The sequence below is a fragment of the Varanus komodoensis genome, unplaced genomic scaffold (genome assembly GCF_004798865.1).
Source record: "Varanus komodoensis strain SLA01 unplaced genomic scaffold, ASM479886v1 scaffold1, whole genome shotgun sequence".
Lineage (NCBI taxonomy): Eukaryota > Metazoa > Chordata > Lepidosauria > Squamata > Varanidae > Varanus > Varanus komodoensis.
The window spans coordinates 68,266,747-68,281,898 of NW_025335268.1; the positions used below are offsets into that span (position 1 = coordinate 68,266,747).

The 15,152-nt window shown below is 46.2% G+C and overlaps 1 protein-coding gene across 1 annotated transcript in view; it reads left to right on the forward strand.

Annotated features, from left to right (window-relative positions):
• IRAG2 (inositol 1,4,5-triphosphate receptor associated 2) overlaps positions 1-15,152 on the forward strand; it is a 52,126-nt gene that overhangs the window by 16,382 nt on the left and 20,592 nt on the right. Inside the window, exons 12-23 of the mRNA XM_044430398.1 lie at positions 357-421; positions 519-642; positions 1,615-1,728; positions 1,945-2,043; positions 2,933-3,096; positions 4,392-4,506; positions 6,203-6,365; positions 6,962-7,023; positions 8,353-8,424; positions 9,854-9,959; positions 11,414-11,555; positions 13,966-14,044. Coding sequence (XP_044286333.1) covers positions 357-421; positions 519-642; positions 1,615-1,728; positions 1,945-2,043; positions 2,933-3,096; positions 4,392-4,506; positions 6,203-6,365; positions 6,962-7,023; positions 8,353-8,424; positions 9,854-9,959; positions 11,414-11,555; positions 13,966-14,044 — 1,305 coding nt within the window. The remainder of the gene's footprint in view (positions 1-356; positions 422-518; positions 643-1,614; positions 1,729-1,944; positions 2,044-2,932; positions 3,097-4,391; positions 4,507-6,202; positions 6,366-6,961; positions 7,024-8,352; positions 8,425-9,853; positions 9,960-11,413; positions 11,556-13,965; positions 14,045-15,152) is intronic.

Consider the following 15,152-nt stretch of genomic DNA (forward strand, 5'->3'; position numbering starts at 1 on the left):
ATTAATAGGGAGCTGGTGTGATGCGGTGGTTAAGAGGGTAGGTCTAAGGCTCAGGCAATGCAGATTCTAGTCTCCACTCAGCCATGGAGCCAGTTGGGTGACATTGAGCCAGGCATAAACTCTCAGCCCAGCCTAACTCACAGGAAGGTTGTTGTGGAAATATGATGGAGAGTAGCATCTGGAAAATGAAGTCAGCCATCTTTAGTTCATTAAAAGAAAAAAATGGCAGGATATAAATCTAATGTGTAATAATAATGTGTTAAAAATGCATTGCAGTAGGAGGAAGGAAGGGGCTGCATGACCTTTCCCCTGTAAACCCAGTATTAAGAGAGATTTGTTTTGGGTGTGTATTCTAGACTCTGCGTGCAGAGAAGAATAAGCTGGTGAAAAACGTTCAGCGGATGCAGCAGGAACTGATTTCGTGAGTATTTTGGAGCTCCGAGAGAAAAGATACAGCACTTTTAATAGTTGGTTCTTTTTGAGCTGCAACAATTTTAATCATCATAATTATTTGCTAGGAATGGCATCAACTTTCCTTTAATGCACAAACTCAACAGCAGCAACCTTGAAGCAACCAATTCATTGCATTGTGAGCTGGAACTTGCAGAAGAACAATTGGAGGTTGGAAATGACATTCACAAGGTGGGAGGATTTGAAATGCAAATATAACCTAGGAATCCTTTTTTTATGGAAAATGGATGGTGTTAATGGAGCTCCTTCCTTTGTTCCCCAACTCCTTTTGCAATCCAAGAGCCCAGTTTCTCTGATGGAAGAGGCAGGAGCCACACACTGCCTGGTTCCTGTCTTCGGGAGTGTGTGACATGCAGATCTTTGGTCAAATGTTGATAGAATATATACATATAAACCCAAGCTAGCAACTGGTGCAGCCTTACCCTAAGTATTTTGGACTTCGGCTCCCAGTATTCCTAGCTACTGGCTGTGCTGGCTGGAGGTGATGGGAGTTGAAGTCCAAAACTTCTGGACAGCATCAGGCTGGAGAGCATTGGCCTAGGTTGTATCTAGGTTGCTGCACACACCTGTGCCTTTCTGCATCCCATCACGGGAATGTGAATGTTGTCTCACGAAATACAAAGTTGGCTCAGATTTCCTTGTTTATTCATTGGCTTGCCTGCTTCTCAGCTTCTGTATTTATCAATTACAAGTATGTCCCATTCTTCCCCCCCCCCCCCCCCCCCGCCGTGCAAAGGATTCTCCGCAGCTTACATGGTCTCTCTCCTCCTTTCCACTTTTGAGAAACTATTTGTCAGGGCTGCAGAATCAGGCAGTTTTCTGGATCTGGGCTTAGGAGTGCTTTTTATATTTTCGTTTGTCATACATCACCCCCTCCACAGTGTCAGAAATTATGCAGGAGGGAGTCTTGGGAATTTGGGCAGGGGGTCAAGTGGCAGGACTGTGCACCATCACTGTTCCAGGGAATGCCAGCTCTCCAGTTACCTTCCATTTGGAGGAGAGAGGATGTGGGTCCTAAATATCAGCCACATGTTTTCAGCACTCCTGCAAAGCCCGAGTTTCAAGTCCAGGTCGCCTTTGGCCAGTGTCTGTTGTCTTTAGTCAATTGTGCTTTGTGGTTTTTTCCATCCTTTGGTTTTCAAGTTCCCAAGCACCGAATGGTCTTTACTGGATGAATCAATGGACAGGGAGGTCTTGCTGCTGCTTCAAGAGCCAGAGAGAGTGGGAGAAAGGTTTAAGGCGGCCATCCAAAATTTGGTAAGGAAGACTCTGATGTCAGTGACTTAGGGACCAGACCGTGGAAGCTTTTCTGGTTTTGCCCACTTCCAAACTGTAGCAAAACACTTCCTTGTTTGATGATGTTGCCCTGAAAGTCTCTCCAAATATTTCCATCATTCTCAAAGGGTTGTGTACCCCAGTTGTGCTTACTGACAGATGTGATAAATTGAGTGGTTTCCCTTCCTCTTTTCACAGCAAGAACTTTTTCACCTGGATGAATTATCTGGTCTGTCTCTGCTGCAGGGATCAGACGCTGAGGCAAATGGGCAAGAAGCCTATGAGAAGAGGTTGGGGGTAAATACTCCTGAGTTGCAGGCCCTTTCAGTTGTCTGTCTAATTAACTGCTGTACCACCCAATATCAAATTAATGTCTATACCGCCCAACTCCTCAGGCAGTTCACAACAAAACATTAAAATACAATATAAAATGCAAGCAAGAGTAAAAGCACCATAAAAAGTTTACCATGCAAAAATGTAAAACCAAATTTAAAGCACTTAAATTATGACAGCTTTTGCAAATAAAATCATAAGACCTACTTAAACAGCCAAAAGAGCCCCAGTAAACTAATTATAGGATCTGTGGGAGAAGATCGTCTTAAGCTGGTACCAAAAGGATATTAAACTTGGCACCAGGCTGGCCTTAGACAGGTTTGTTCCATAACTGGGGGGGGGGGGGTGAAAAGGCCCTTCTTCGTGTTGCCACCAACCAAGCCTCCCTTGGAAGTGGCTGTTGGAGGTAGGCCCCAGACCTTGATCAGAGTGTCTGGGTAGGTTGTCCTTGGGAAAGCCATCTTCTCATGTATTGTACAGGGCTTGCAAGGACTGGATTGGTTCCTCTGATTTCTGCAGATGGTAATTTGATAACTGCCTAACTCAGAGGTCTAACTCATTTTACTCCACACTGTTTCTTTCTCTCTACCTTGAGATTCAAGAGAGATGGAGAGGGAAACAGTATGGGAAGGAGATGACCTTGACAGAGGCCTTGTGTGGCAACCTTGTCCCACCCGCATCCCCTGTGCCCCCTTGCCCACGATTAAATCTGAGTGAATGTGGCCCTTGATGGAACAAAGGCTGGTCTTCCTGAGTCACCTGAACGAATTGGTGCTGGATAACAAGGATCATTGCCTAAGGCGAGGAAACTATCGCTGTCTTCTTCGAAACCCAATTTACAATGTCTGTACAGGCTCTCCGTCAGGACCTGGAGGCTAGAAGAACTCTGTGGCTTCAAAAGCTGGAGCTCTTGGAAGCTCAGAAGGAATCCTTGGACAAGGGGCTTGTGAAAATGGTTGTGCAACTGAGGAAAATGAGAACGGAGCAGCTGCACTTGAAGAAAGCGCTTTCTTCAAGGTATTCCTTTCTTCCCAGTAGTGTGTGCATTGGACTATTTCGTTTCTGTCCATATTAAAGTAAGCCATGTGTGGTCCATGGGCTGCACGGAGCCTCTTCCGGTGTCCACCCAGTGCCACCAAACCCTGTGGAAAATAGAACATTTAGAGACAAGAAATGGCACCTTGAGTGACATAAAGAAGTAGCAGCTGAACAAGCTAGACTCAGTTCTGGGCCTGAAGTGTTGGTTGTGATTCTTCACATCAAGAAGAATCCTTTGAGGACGTCCCACGTGAAGTCATCCTTTTCCAGGGCTCTCCCTTCTTTGCGCCATTTCCATCGCTCTTTTTAGCGTGGGCTGTGGTGTGGGCGCAGGGGTGGAGATGTAGCTCAGCGCATCTGGGTTACACATAGCCCAGCTTCATCCAGTTCACACGGCTGGTGAAGGCTGCCTCTCGCACTGGGAGCATAAAGCAAGGCGAAGAATATCTTTTGCTAGACGTTCCCTGCTCCACCCCACTAGAGTGACCCTTTGCTCCTCACCCAAAAAGAAAGAAACACGTTTGCATAATTTAATGTACATCTATAGCTGCAGAGCTTGAAAAACCAGTTCCTGGCATTTGAATAGGAGTGTAATGCATCATACCAGGACAGGGACAACTGTGTCCCAGTGAGCTGTGCGCTTTGCATCTTCAGGGCCCTTCGACTCAGTTCTCATGGTTCTGGATCTTCAGTCTGGACTTGCACTGCTGGACAGTCCTTCAAATGGCACACGCGTTCCAAGAAAGAACGGTCCTCTGAAAAGCAGGGCCACTTGAGATGCAGGTCTTGGGTAGGAGAGAAGAGGTGCAGGAGCTGGAAGAAGAAGGCAGAACTTCCCTGGAGATGCAGGAGGAAAAATATCACAGGGTTCCTAGGTCTGAGGTGGGCCTATTTGTCCGCACATCCAGTAAACTTAGATGAACTTGGCAATAGAGGCAAACATGAGAAACAGAAGCTGTCGTGCTTGGGCACTTCGTGAGAAAGCATGATTGTCTGGAGAAGTCATGTGCTAGGGAAAGTTGAAGGCAGACTGGAAGGAAGACCAGAGATGAGACAGGCTCGCTCCATAAAGGAAGCCACGGCCATGACTGAGCAGGGCGGCCAAGAAGGGCTTTCATTCATAGGGTTTCCTTAAGTTGGAGATGGGTTGATGGCATATGGCAACTATAGACTTACTGAACTTAATAAACTTGGCAATTTAGCAGAGAGGGCAACTCAAAGCCGGAGCAATGCCCTCCGTTCATGCCCCCGTGCTCTTCTGTAACGTCTCTCAGGCAGTGCGAACTGGCATCAGTCACGAAGCTGAAAGAAGATGCTGAGGGAGAGGCTGACATCTTGAGATCAGCTCTTCAAGAAGCAAGAAACCAGCTGGAGGAAGCCCTCAAGAGGGTGAGTGTTAGGCTTGCTGTTTGGTGAAGCACCTGGGAAAGTGGGTCACAGCCAGAGGGACACAATGGTTGGAGTGTTAGATTGGGATCCTGGGAGATCCAGGTTCTGCTCCCTGCATGGAACTCACTGGGTGACTTTAGACCAGGCCCAACCTCAGCCCAACCTACGCCATAGGTTGGTTATGAGGAAAACTTGGAGAAGAGGAGGATTATGTAAGCCATCTGGAGTTGCTTGGAGGAGAAAACTGAGCTACGAACAAACAAAGCCATTGATAGATCTTTGAAGGCCATGAGGTCATAGTGCGTGTGCAGAGTGTGGTCTTATTCAGCCTCGAAAAAGGAAGGCTTATCAGCTGGGCGGGAGCCACAATTGCTGTCCCATTCACTGCAGTTGAACAAGGGCATTTGTGGCCGATTTCAGGGCCTTCTTCCAGGAGGTCCAATCCAACTCTGAGAAGCATTTTGGATGGAAGAGGCCTTCCTGTCTTTCCTTCTCCCTCCCTCCCTCCCATCCTCCCTCCCTGCTTCCTCCTTTCAGTTTTTCTGGTTCAAGTGCCAGGTTGGGTAACCTCCAACCCACAGAGACTCTGAAGACTCAGAAATCCCTTCCGTTTACCTCCAATTGCTGCTCAGGGATAACACCAGTGAAGCAACAGTGCCTCTTGCATGTGCCCCTAGTTGGGCTGATGTTGTTTAGTCACAAAATCGTGCCCTGCCCATCACAACCCCACGGACAGCATTCCTCCAGGCTCTCCTGTCCTCCACCATCTCCTGGAATACACCCAAGCCCACACCCACTGCCCCAGTGACCCCATCCAGCCACCTCAACCTCTGCCGTCCCCTGCTCCTTTTGCCTTCAATCGCCCTCAGCATCAGGACGATTCCCAGCATCTTTTCCTGACACATGTCCCAGGTCTTAATGGCTGTATCAACTCTGTTAGCCATGGAGAAGGTTGGACAAGCTTGTTCATGTCAGTTTCTCAGATTTTATTTTTTTTCCCTGCTTGTCTTGAACCTTGCAAATGCCTTCATTCTTGTGCGGTTGTGCATGCCAAACTTTTGAAAAAAAATTTATTTCGCTTGAAAATTCATAAGCATGCCTGTGTAGATTTTTCCTGGTGCATGCAGTTTGCTAATAGACACAATTTCTGCAAGCGATTTTCTTAATCCAGTGCATTTTTGAACATTCTTTCCCCTAATATTTCCATGTTCGTATGCAGTGTTTGATTGGAGAACTCCAGGGAGGAATTCGGAGAGCTGCACATTTTGAATGATGGGACCTTGAAGGCAAAAAGGAGAACTGATGTTCCCCTGCCCCTGACCCATGGGCTCTTATTTCCATCTGTGAAGGATTGGAGGGTGTATGTTTTGTACCTGTTGGGGAGCTAGCCCAAGATTAGGGTCTCCTTTCTTAGCAAAAGCAGAACCTCGTGTTTATCTGCTGCTTGCAAAAGGCAGAGGAAGTATAAGCTAAAAGGTGGGGGTGGCAGTTTGTATGTGCTTTGCACAGGAAGAAGCTGTTTGCTCATACACACATCTGCCTTGAGAAACGAACGAAACCTGTTAAATGCAGAAGCGCACCAGGAGTTGAGGGCTTCCGGAAAGAGGCGTACGTTTAGTTTCATTGGTGAGAAGTCTGCCGAGAACTTCAGAAGGAGCCACTTGGAACATTTGCTGACCTGGTGCTTCCCCCACAGGTTGAGGACCAGGAAGGCCACTTTCAGGCATCTTGTGAGGAAGCGCACTCTCTGCAAAAGGAGCTAAGAGACAGCATTGCTGCGCAAGAAAGACTCCAGGGTATAAACCTCCGTCTGACCCAAACTTGCCAGCTGCTGGAGTGGAAGGTTAAGGAGCAAAGCAGTGAGTATCACCATGGCTTTCATGATCTCTGTCTCTGACTTGAGATGGCTGACATGCCTCCTTTTTGCCCAGATTCAAACTGCAGGTGCTCTGGATTTTGGTTCCGGGGGGTAACTTCATTTCAATAGGTCCTATCCAGGATGGCAGTCTCTTCCCTCTAGTGTCAGGGGTTTCTGGGAAAGGACTCTTGCTTTTCATGTCTATGTCTGGGGCTTCCCAAAGGCATCTGGGAAACAATGCCAAGAACGAAAGAAGAGCCATACTGGATTGGGCAGTGGGCCACCATTCTGGGCCACTGAGCTGTTTTTACCGCAGCCCAACAGCAAACATCACGAGTAGGACAGGGCGGCTTCAGCTGGGTTTGCTCCTCAGAGTTGGTTCCTCTGCTTTGAGAAGTACCTCATTGTCCCCAGATTCATAGCTGTTGCTGAAGAAGATAGTGACCTGTGCGTGTCTATAGAGCCTCCTTTGCCTAATCAGAGCCTCTTCTGTTCTGCACCACTTTGGCAGACTGATTTTACTTCAGCTAAGAAAGAGAAGTGCTTCTATAATTTGGGACAGTTTGTGATCAACACTTTCCATGTTTTCTTGATTAGCTGATCTTGGTTCATTGAGGGAAAAGAGCTTTATTGGACCGTTGGGTCGAACTCTCTATCAGGTCTGTGATCCATTTTCATTATTAGAAAAAACTAGTTTTCTCTCCCCCCACCCCACCCCCCACTCATCCCCAACATCCACATTTTATAAACGACTTTCTGGAGATATGGAATAACTAAGCAGCATTTACGCAGCAGATCTGAATGAGTTAAGCAAGGCTTACATTTCTCCAAAAAGTGCTTGGAATTGTAGTTCTGGGGTGATGTCAGGCATGTGCTATGGCAATTGGCAGGTTCCAAGATTCCTTTGAGGAAACCAAGAGCTTAAAAGGGGTCTATTTCAGCCCTACTTGGAGAAGCTGTTGATTAGGGAGAGGGGAATTTGTCAATGTTGTCATTTTTCTACCACCAAGCTAATTCCAACTTTAGTCCTGTATCAGAGTGGGAGCCCTTCCCCATATAAACTCTGATGTTCTGCTATGCACATCTTTCCAAATATGTTCATTATTGCCATGTATCCAGTGATCGCACTTTTTCATTAGGAAAAGCGATTTTGTATCATTTTTTCAAATGTGGGCATTTTTCTGCACACACTTCGAACAAACGCCTCTTGGGATGTCCATGTTTTTCCTTGGAAACTCACTGCAAGTCTTGAGAAATGTATGGATTGCATTCCCAAGGTCCTTTCTGTCCTGTGATTAGTCTTGAGAAGTGTGACTTGGGTACTCATACAAAACGTCAACCCAGCAAACTTTCTGTTCATCCACACCAGGGACTGAACCTGAGACTTTCTGCACACAAGCCATGCGCCCTACTCATGAGCAACTGCCCTTTTTCCCTCCTTGCTCCAGGCATTGGCACTTATTTATTTCTTTGCTGAAAAAAATGCATGCTTCCTCCAAAAAGGGACAAAACAGTTTGCATAATAATAGCAAGAATAATAATTATAATAGAGATGGTGGTCATAGTGGACTTCAATAAAACAATGCATGTGTGACAGTAAAAGTGGAACTATACTGTTATGTTCACACCTCGGAGAAAGTTTTCATGAAGAAACAGCTCTAGAGATCAACTCCGTAGGCCTCCAACTAATCTCGACAGGGAAAGAATTCCAGAGGATGCATGGAAAGCATCCAACCCTATGCACGCTTCAAGAGAAAAGAGGCCTGAAATTCCCTAGCTGTGTTAGCAGGAGAATGCTGGGAACTGCAGGCTGCTTTTCTGTCTAAATATGCATAGGATTGTACTCTAAATACCCTAGTACTAGTGCACCCAACTGCAGGAGGATATGGCACCACCAGATTCCTACCAAAGCCACACTACCCAAACCCTGCCTGTTTTGCCTCTGATGCTAGGAGCAGACTGTTAACTTGCTGTTAAATTTGATGCAGAGCTGCGCGGATGCTGATGGACGGCCTTTGTCTAGCTTAAATGTGAATGAAGAGACAAGAACGGAAGACAAGGTAATTCCATACGCATTCAGACTCTTTGCCCAGGAAAGTTATTCTTATTATTGCCTTGCATTTATATCCCTCTTCTTTTCCTCCTCCAAGGAACCCAGAACAGCATATGAGTAGTTTCCTCCATTCCATTTTTATCCTCACAAAAGCAGCCCTGTGAAGTAGGTTAGGCTGAGAGTCTATGACTGGCCCAAAGTCAGCCAGGGCGCTTCAGGGCCAAGTGGGGAGTAGAACCCAGGTCCAGAGGCAAATGCATGTTGCAGGGACAATGGAACAGAACGAGCCTCTTTCTCTTAGTTGCTTTTCTCTTTCCACACTTGCCACTGGGAAATCCCTCGGCCGAGAGGATTCTCTGCTGAACATCAGTGTCAAAAGATGCTTGGGCTACAGACATTCATAGTGAATTGAGGGTTGTTTTCATACCATACCCCTTTAGCAATGCTGAGACGTTGGTTTACTACAGTTAGCCTGTACTGGATTTAAAACTGAGTTTCTGCACCACAGGACTTAATCAGCTGCTATTTTAGTCTCCCTCAACTGGATGCACTCCAGATAGACTACAACTCCCACCAGCCCCAGCCACCACTGGCTAAAATCTCACAACCATAGGGCCTGGGTGTAGTCCTGGGCATAGCATGTGGAAGTACAGTCCATTGAAACCTGTGGTGTCAGCTTCTGGCTGCAGCAGTAAAACAGTGAGTTGAACAAAACCATCAGCTGAAATTTAAACTTTAGCTTTTAACTAAGGATGCAAACAACAGTCTTGCAAGGAAGTGTTGCCCTTTAAACTGCTAGTGTCATCAAAAAAATTAAATAGGGAAAAGTATTCAGCATCTCTGAGCATATTTTTCTTATTTTCTCCCTTTTTTGATGCTCATCTATCACCAGCTACAGCAAAACATGCAGCCCTTATTCGCCATAGCAAAGGAGTTTATATTACACCTTTGGTTTCATTATCACTTCAGTGTGGGAAATCACTGCCCTATTCTGAAAGGAACCCCAGAACAGCTCCCCAGTGTTCCTTTTCTGGTACTTGATTGCAAAAGAGAGAGAGAAAACTTCCCCTCTCCATTTTTTCCGCCCTGTGCATAATAGTACAAACCCTCCATGTCTCCTTCACTCAGCCCTTTTCCCCTGAACTGGGCATTCTCCAACCTTTTCTCTTAGGCAAGCGGCTTCAGTCCCAGGGCTTGCTTAGATATCTTTCCTATCCCTTGTAAGAAGCAGGAACCTCGCCTCATGCAATTCTAGGATTGCTATTGTCTTTGAATTAATGCCCTCCCATTAAAATGTAACTGGAGCTGGTTCTGAAAATCAATTCAACTGTTTACATTGTGTGATTGGTCTCAGGTAGCAAACAGTCCATAAGTTAGTAATGGTGCTGAGATTTCTGCAGGGATGGATTTCAGTTCCTTTTCTTTAATTAAATTAGGAAAGCAGCTGCAATCAAAGATTTGAAGTGCCACAGCACTGGCCTTTTCGTTCATCCTGGTCTCCCGTCTTAAGATGCTGCTTCTCACAATATTCTTCACAGCTAGGTAAGACGGAAGTATGACAACCCTTATGAAATGGTACTGCTGGGCAGCAGAGATGGTGGCGTCTTTTTAGATGGAGATCTGAGTGGGACTTTTGGTCCTTCTAGGCTAGTATTGTCCACACAGACAGGCAGCAGCTCTCCAGGATGCCAGGCAGGTATTTTCAGGATGGAGCTCCAGTATCAGAGCTTCAAACCCTACAGTTTTGGAAGCAAAATCTGATTCAGACTTAGAGCAGAATGATTTGGAACCCAGCCCGGTTGCAAGAAGCTGGGGCTCTGTCTAGCATTCCATCCGATTATAGACTAAAGGAGAACTATTTGCTCTATCAGCTACAGCCACAAAAACTGGCCTTAAAGGAGACCTCCGATTTCCAGCCTGGGATTGTGAGAACCCAGTGGAGAACGATTCTTCAGGAGAGCATAGTTCAGAGGTGCCACACCAAGTTAAGACACCTGAAGAAAAGATATGTCCTTTGTCATAGTCCTCACTTCTGGGCTAGGTTGCCCTGTTGGCATAGATGGTCAGAAGGGGTCTAGTACCCCTTTGCTGTATTTCAGCAAGTGCTCTGGCTGAAGAACCTTTCCAGAGTGCTTCTCAAATGCCACCAATGTTTTCTTGCCTCAGCCATTCATGGTTCTTGGACTTCTGTCAGTCTTGAAATCTGAACTGGAAAGTCCTTCTCTGGGCTTTGGACTCTTAACTGTGACTCTGCATGACTCCTAAGCTTGGGTCTTTCTCTTGAACCAAGCAATGTGTCCAGAGCCTTTGCCTCAACCGTCTGGTTTACTGGGGCTGTAACTGTGTAAGCATAGTCACAATCTCTGGAAAGCTGGTCTTCCTGACCTGATTTGCTGTAACAAAGGGTTCCACTGTTCATAGTGATGCCAGGCTGTGTCAGAAGGTTGGGCCTGACACCCCCAGAGATGCAACGGACTGAACGTGGTACCTTCTTCATGCAGCCCCAAGGACTCCAAGGTCCTTCTTGGTCATGAGTTCTTTGAGTGGCCTTTTGCAAGTCCACGCTCTGCTTCTGGGAGACCACCTCTCAGATGACAAGGAAGGTACCCGGCACTGCGTCCAAACTCCACATGACACTGTACATAAAACATGGGTTTTTTTGTTTGTTTGTTTGTTTTTGCAAAAGCATGCTCAAGAGCCACTTCTTATTTTGAAGAGAAAGCAGTCATGGGCTGTGATTCAGCATGCATTCCCTAGCCACATCAGGACTATACATCTATTTCCTCATTAAAATGTCTTCATTCCCCTCCCAAAGCAGGTGATGGTAATCTGTGTGAAGTTTCTAGCCCTGAGTGGCTTGCATAGCTGGTTCACTCTCATTCATTTGTGGGAAGACTCTAAAAACTGCCTTGCTTAATTGCCTTGTTCTGTGGGACTCCAAGAAAACATGGCCAGCTCTGGAGATGACCATGTGCTGCTTTTTACATTTTGAACAGATGCACTGGCGCTTGACTCTCTCCTGTTGGGTCGGAGAAGTTCTGCACTCAGGACCCTTAAAAATACTGGACAATCATCTGCTTTTGAGGAGCCACATCTGAGAAATGGATCCATCTTGGATGTGATGTTGGAAGAAGACAGGTAGGTCTAACAGTCACATTTTTAAAGCAATGGCTCTGTGGACATGAAGAATTAATGGACTCCTTTGTGGATGGAGGTTACATACAGATAAACTTCTCTCCCTCCAATAGGTAAGTTACATTTCCAGTAGAATCATAGAATAGTAGAGTTGGAAGGGTCCAGACGGCCATTGGGTTTAACCCCCTGGTCAGTGCAGGACTCCAGTTAAACCATTCCTCTCAGATGGCTGCCCAGTTGCATCTTGAACACCTCTAGTGTGGGAGGACCAGAACCTCTCTAGGTAATGGGGTCCTCTTCTAACAGTCAGGAAGTTCTTCCTGGTGGTCAGCTGGAATCTGGCTTCCTGTAACAACCCATAATTCTGTGTCCTGCACTCTGGGATGATGGAAAAGAGATTATGTCCTTTCTCTTTGTGACAACTTTCAGGTACTTGTGGAGTGCTATTCGATCTCTCTTCAGTCTGTCTGCTCTTCTCCAGGTGAAACATGCCCAGTTATTTCAATCTCTGTTCACAGGGCTTTGTTTCTAGTCCCTGAATCATCCTTGCTGTCTTTCTTTGAACCCTTTCCAGCTTGTCTGCTTCTTAAGCGTTGATGCCCAGTGCTGGACACAATACTCCAGATGAGGCCTAACCAGTGCTGCTTAACGGGGACAAATTCTTCACGTGATTTGGAAGTGAAGCTTCTGTTAAGGCAGCCTAAAATACCTTCCCACTTGCTCCTCAGAGCTCATCTTCTCCCCTTGCTTCAGAATAGATAAGCAGCGATGTACAACCTCTTCAAGGCCTTCCTGGGAGGTTTGTCAGTGTGAAACACCGTGGTGGGGTTGCTAGAATGTATCGCATCAGTGCCATAGCGTCCATACTAGCTTCCTAGAACGTCTCTTCAGGCAGGTGGATTTGACCACCGAAGATCTTGCATGTTTGTGCCTGACATCTAAAAGTCCACATTCTCCCCCATCGCCTTGCAGTCTTCAGAGTCTGAAAAAGCCTCTGCCCCTGATCACATCATGCTGGAAAAGCAGGTGAACCCACAACCATGCAACTCTTTATCCCTCAAAAGCCTTCAACATGGCCGCTGCAAGATCTTCCACTGCCTGAGGTTGGAGGACACACCCCTCTCGTCTTTCTTTTTCCCCACTTGGCCACTGTCTCCTTCTGCCTCGATGCCTTGATTTGAGGGCTTCTTTCTCAGGGAGAAGTTCCTGGGGACTTCCTGAGCCATGGCAGGACAGGCGGCCTCCGTGGGCACCTCACCTAGAATGCCGCATTCTGAAGAAGGGATCTTGAGTCGCCAGACTCTGGGAGAGCTGTGCTGCCCACTCCCCTGCCCAACTCTGTGGGAGACCCTCCTGGTCTTCAGCCTGCTTTAAAAAAATATTTTCTTGTTTCATGGAAATTGATATATGGTCAGTACGAATGGGTTTTCCATGCCCTTTTGACAAGTATTGCAACATCTGAAGGATAAGTGCTAAACGCCTATAATGCAATGGATTGGGACCTTACAACACATTCAGTATTTGAATAAGGAGTATATAGACAACAGCTTCACATGGAAACTCATTAAGCTATTTGGTCCTCTTTTGTTGAAGCCCAAGATAATTGCTAGAAAGTTGTGTGTGTTTTCTGCATATCCATTGCTATGAATAGATATAAATCCTTGTATTTGTATTTAGAAATAATGGGAGAAAAGGGTTTTACAGGCACCCAGAGGTGTCAGTTTGGAGACCCCTTCACTGGGCAGTATTGGAGGTGCCCACAGCCGCTGCATGTGGGACTCTGCTATAAGGTGATTCATGAGCTCTGTTTTAATGCTTTGCTATTTTTCCTATTTTGAAGAGCTCTGAATGGCTGGCATCTGGCTTCCAGGATGTCCCATGGGGTCAGACCTGCTTAGCATCTGCCGTAAATTTGCATCATGCTTAGGAGAACAAGTGCGTCATGGACAGAAGCAGCCAAGAAGCACTTTTAAGCTCTTTGTCACACTTCAAGCAGCACTTGTAATATTCCTAAGCAAGCTGGCACATTTTAAGCATCGTGCAATGGAGCTTTTTTTGGATTTCTCTGTCTCAGGACTTAGATGTCCCAGGGTTTTCATTTAGTAACATAACTCTGTGTGTCTGTTGCTCTTGAAGTGCTGGCATTTCTCCTCTGAATGCAACTCCCATTTTGGACAGAAGTGCCTCCAACTTCTGATTCTAGTTTCATGGCCCCTGCAAACGGAGGGCCACCTGGCTGTTTCCACTCTGGCTTTCAACCGCTTTCCTAACTTTACTTCTGTTTTGCATGCACTGAGCTGTTCACCTATGTAAATGCTGAAGATAAAAATATCCCCAGTGACTGACTTTAGGGGAAGGGATGGTAAGCGCAATGCTTTGGCCACCACATGCAAATAAAACTTTCTGTCATCAGGTGCAAGAGCTGCTCTGCTGGCAACCAGACTGATGCAGGCTTCCCTTCAGGCACAAGGATGGATGCAGACTTTGCCAAGGTTAGTTTTCTTTCCCTGATTTACAGTGCGGTCTTTCCAGAGGAAAACTTTCAGGACTGATGGCACTTTGAGTTACCTTCTGGGCAGCTCTCAGAGAGTTTTGCTTCCTCTTGAGCCAACTTGCTGGCAATTTTGTCAAAGGGGCAGCGCTGTGGATACATCCGAAAGCCATTAGGCAGTCTCTGGCAAGCTGCCCCACTCAAAATCGGCTTTCCCGAATCCATACTGTGGAGATCATGGGCAGAATCAAACAGAATTCCTATGCTTCCAACAATTACTTCCTCCTCCATTTGTGGATCCAACCAATTCTGCCATGTGGGCAGAACGCACCACTGACCCAAGATCTAGGGAAAGCCCCAGAATGGCCCAAAAAGCCTTTTTCTGGAAGGAGGCAGGTTGACAGAGAAATCTCACACAAGTTCTGCTACTCTGCCTCATTCCCGAATGGAGCATTTCTGCTTGTTTTGGGTTGCCCTAGAAGTGCTGAACCACAGCTGTGTCTGCTTCAGTTCCAGAATCCAATACAGTTGTAAGTTGCCCCGGGGCATTCTGCTCTATTGCTGACCTACCTTATAGGGTTGCTGTAAGGATCTCAAGAGTGGGTGGAGGGCCAATAAGGAGTCCTTCCAACGCTCCCAATCCTCTGCATAAGTCCAAAACATGTGAAAGGTGTGAATGCTAAGCTGCAGCATGGGATGGTTCTAGAAAATGAAGACTTCTGACATTTAAAAAGAAGGCTGCTCTCTTAACACTGAAGTATTGATTGCTCTTTTCTTCCCCTTTCCGTTAGCTGCATGGGATTTCCTTTGGGAAATAAAACTTATGAAGGTGTATGATGACCATCATCATGAGCAGTACCTCAATATACAAAGTCAACCTGCTGGTGCTGGTGATAGAAAGAATCTGGGGCAGTCTGTTGTTTTATGTGTTGCTGTGACCCTATGAATGAATGACCTCCAACATGTCCTCCTTTATCAGCCTTGATCAACTCCTGTAAACAGGGATGGTAGTAAGAATACAACATTACATTAAATTAGGAATGTGAAACATGAAACCTGGGGACTGAATGATTTTGGTAGCATTTTCTCTTTTTTTGCAACAGGAGTGT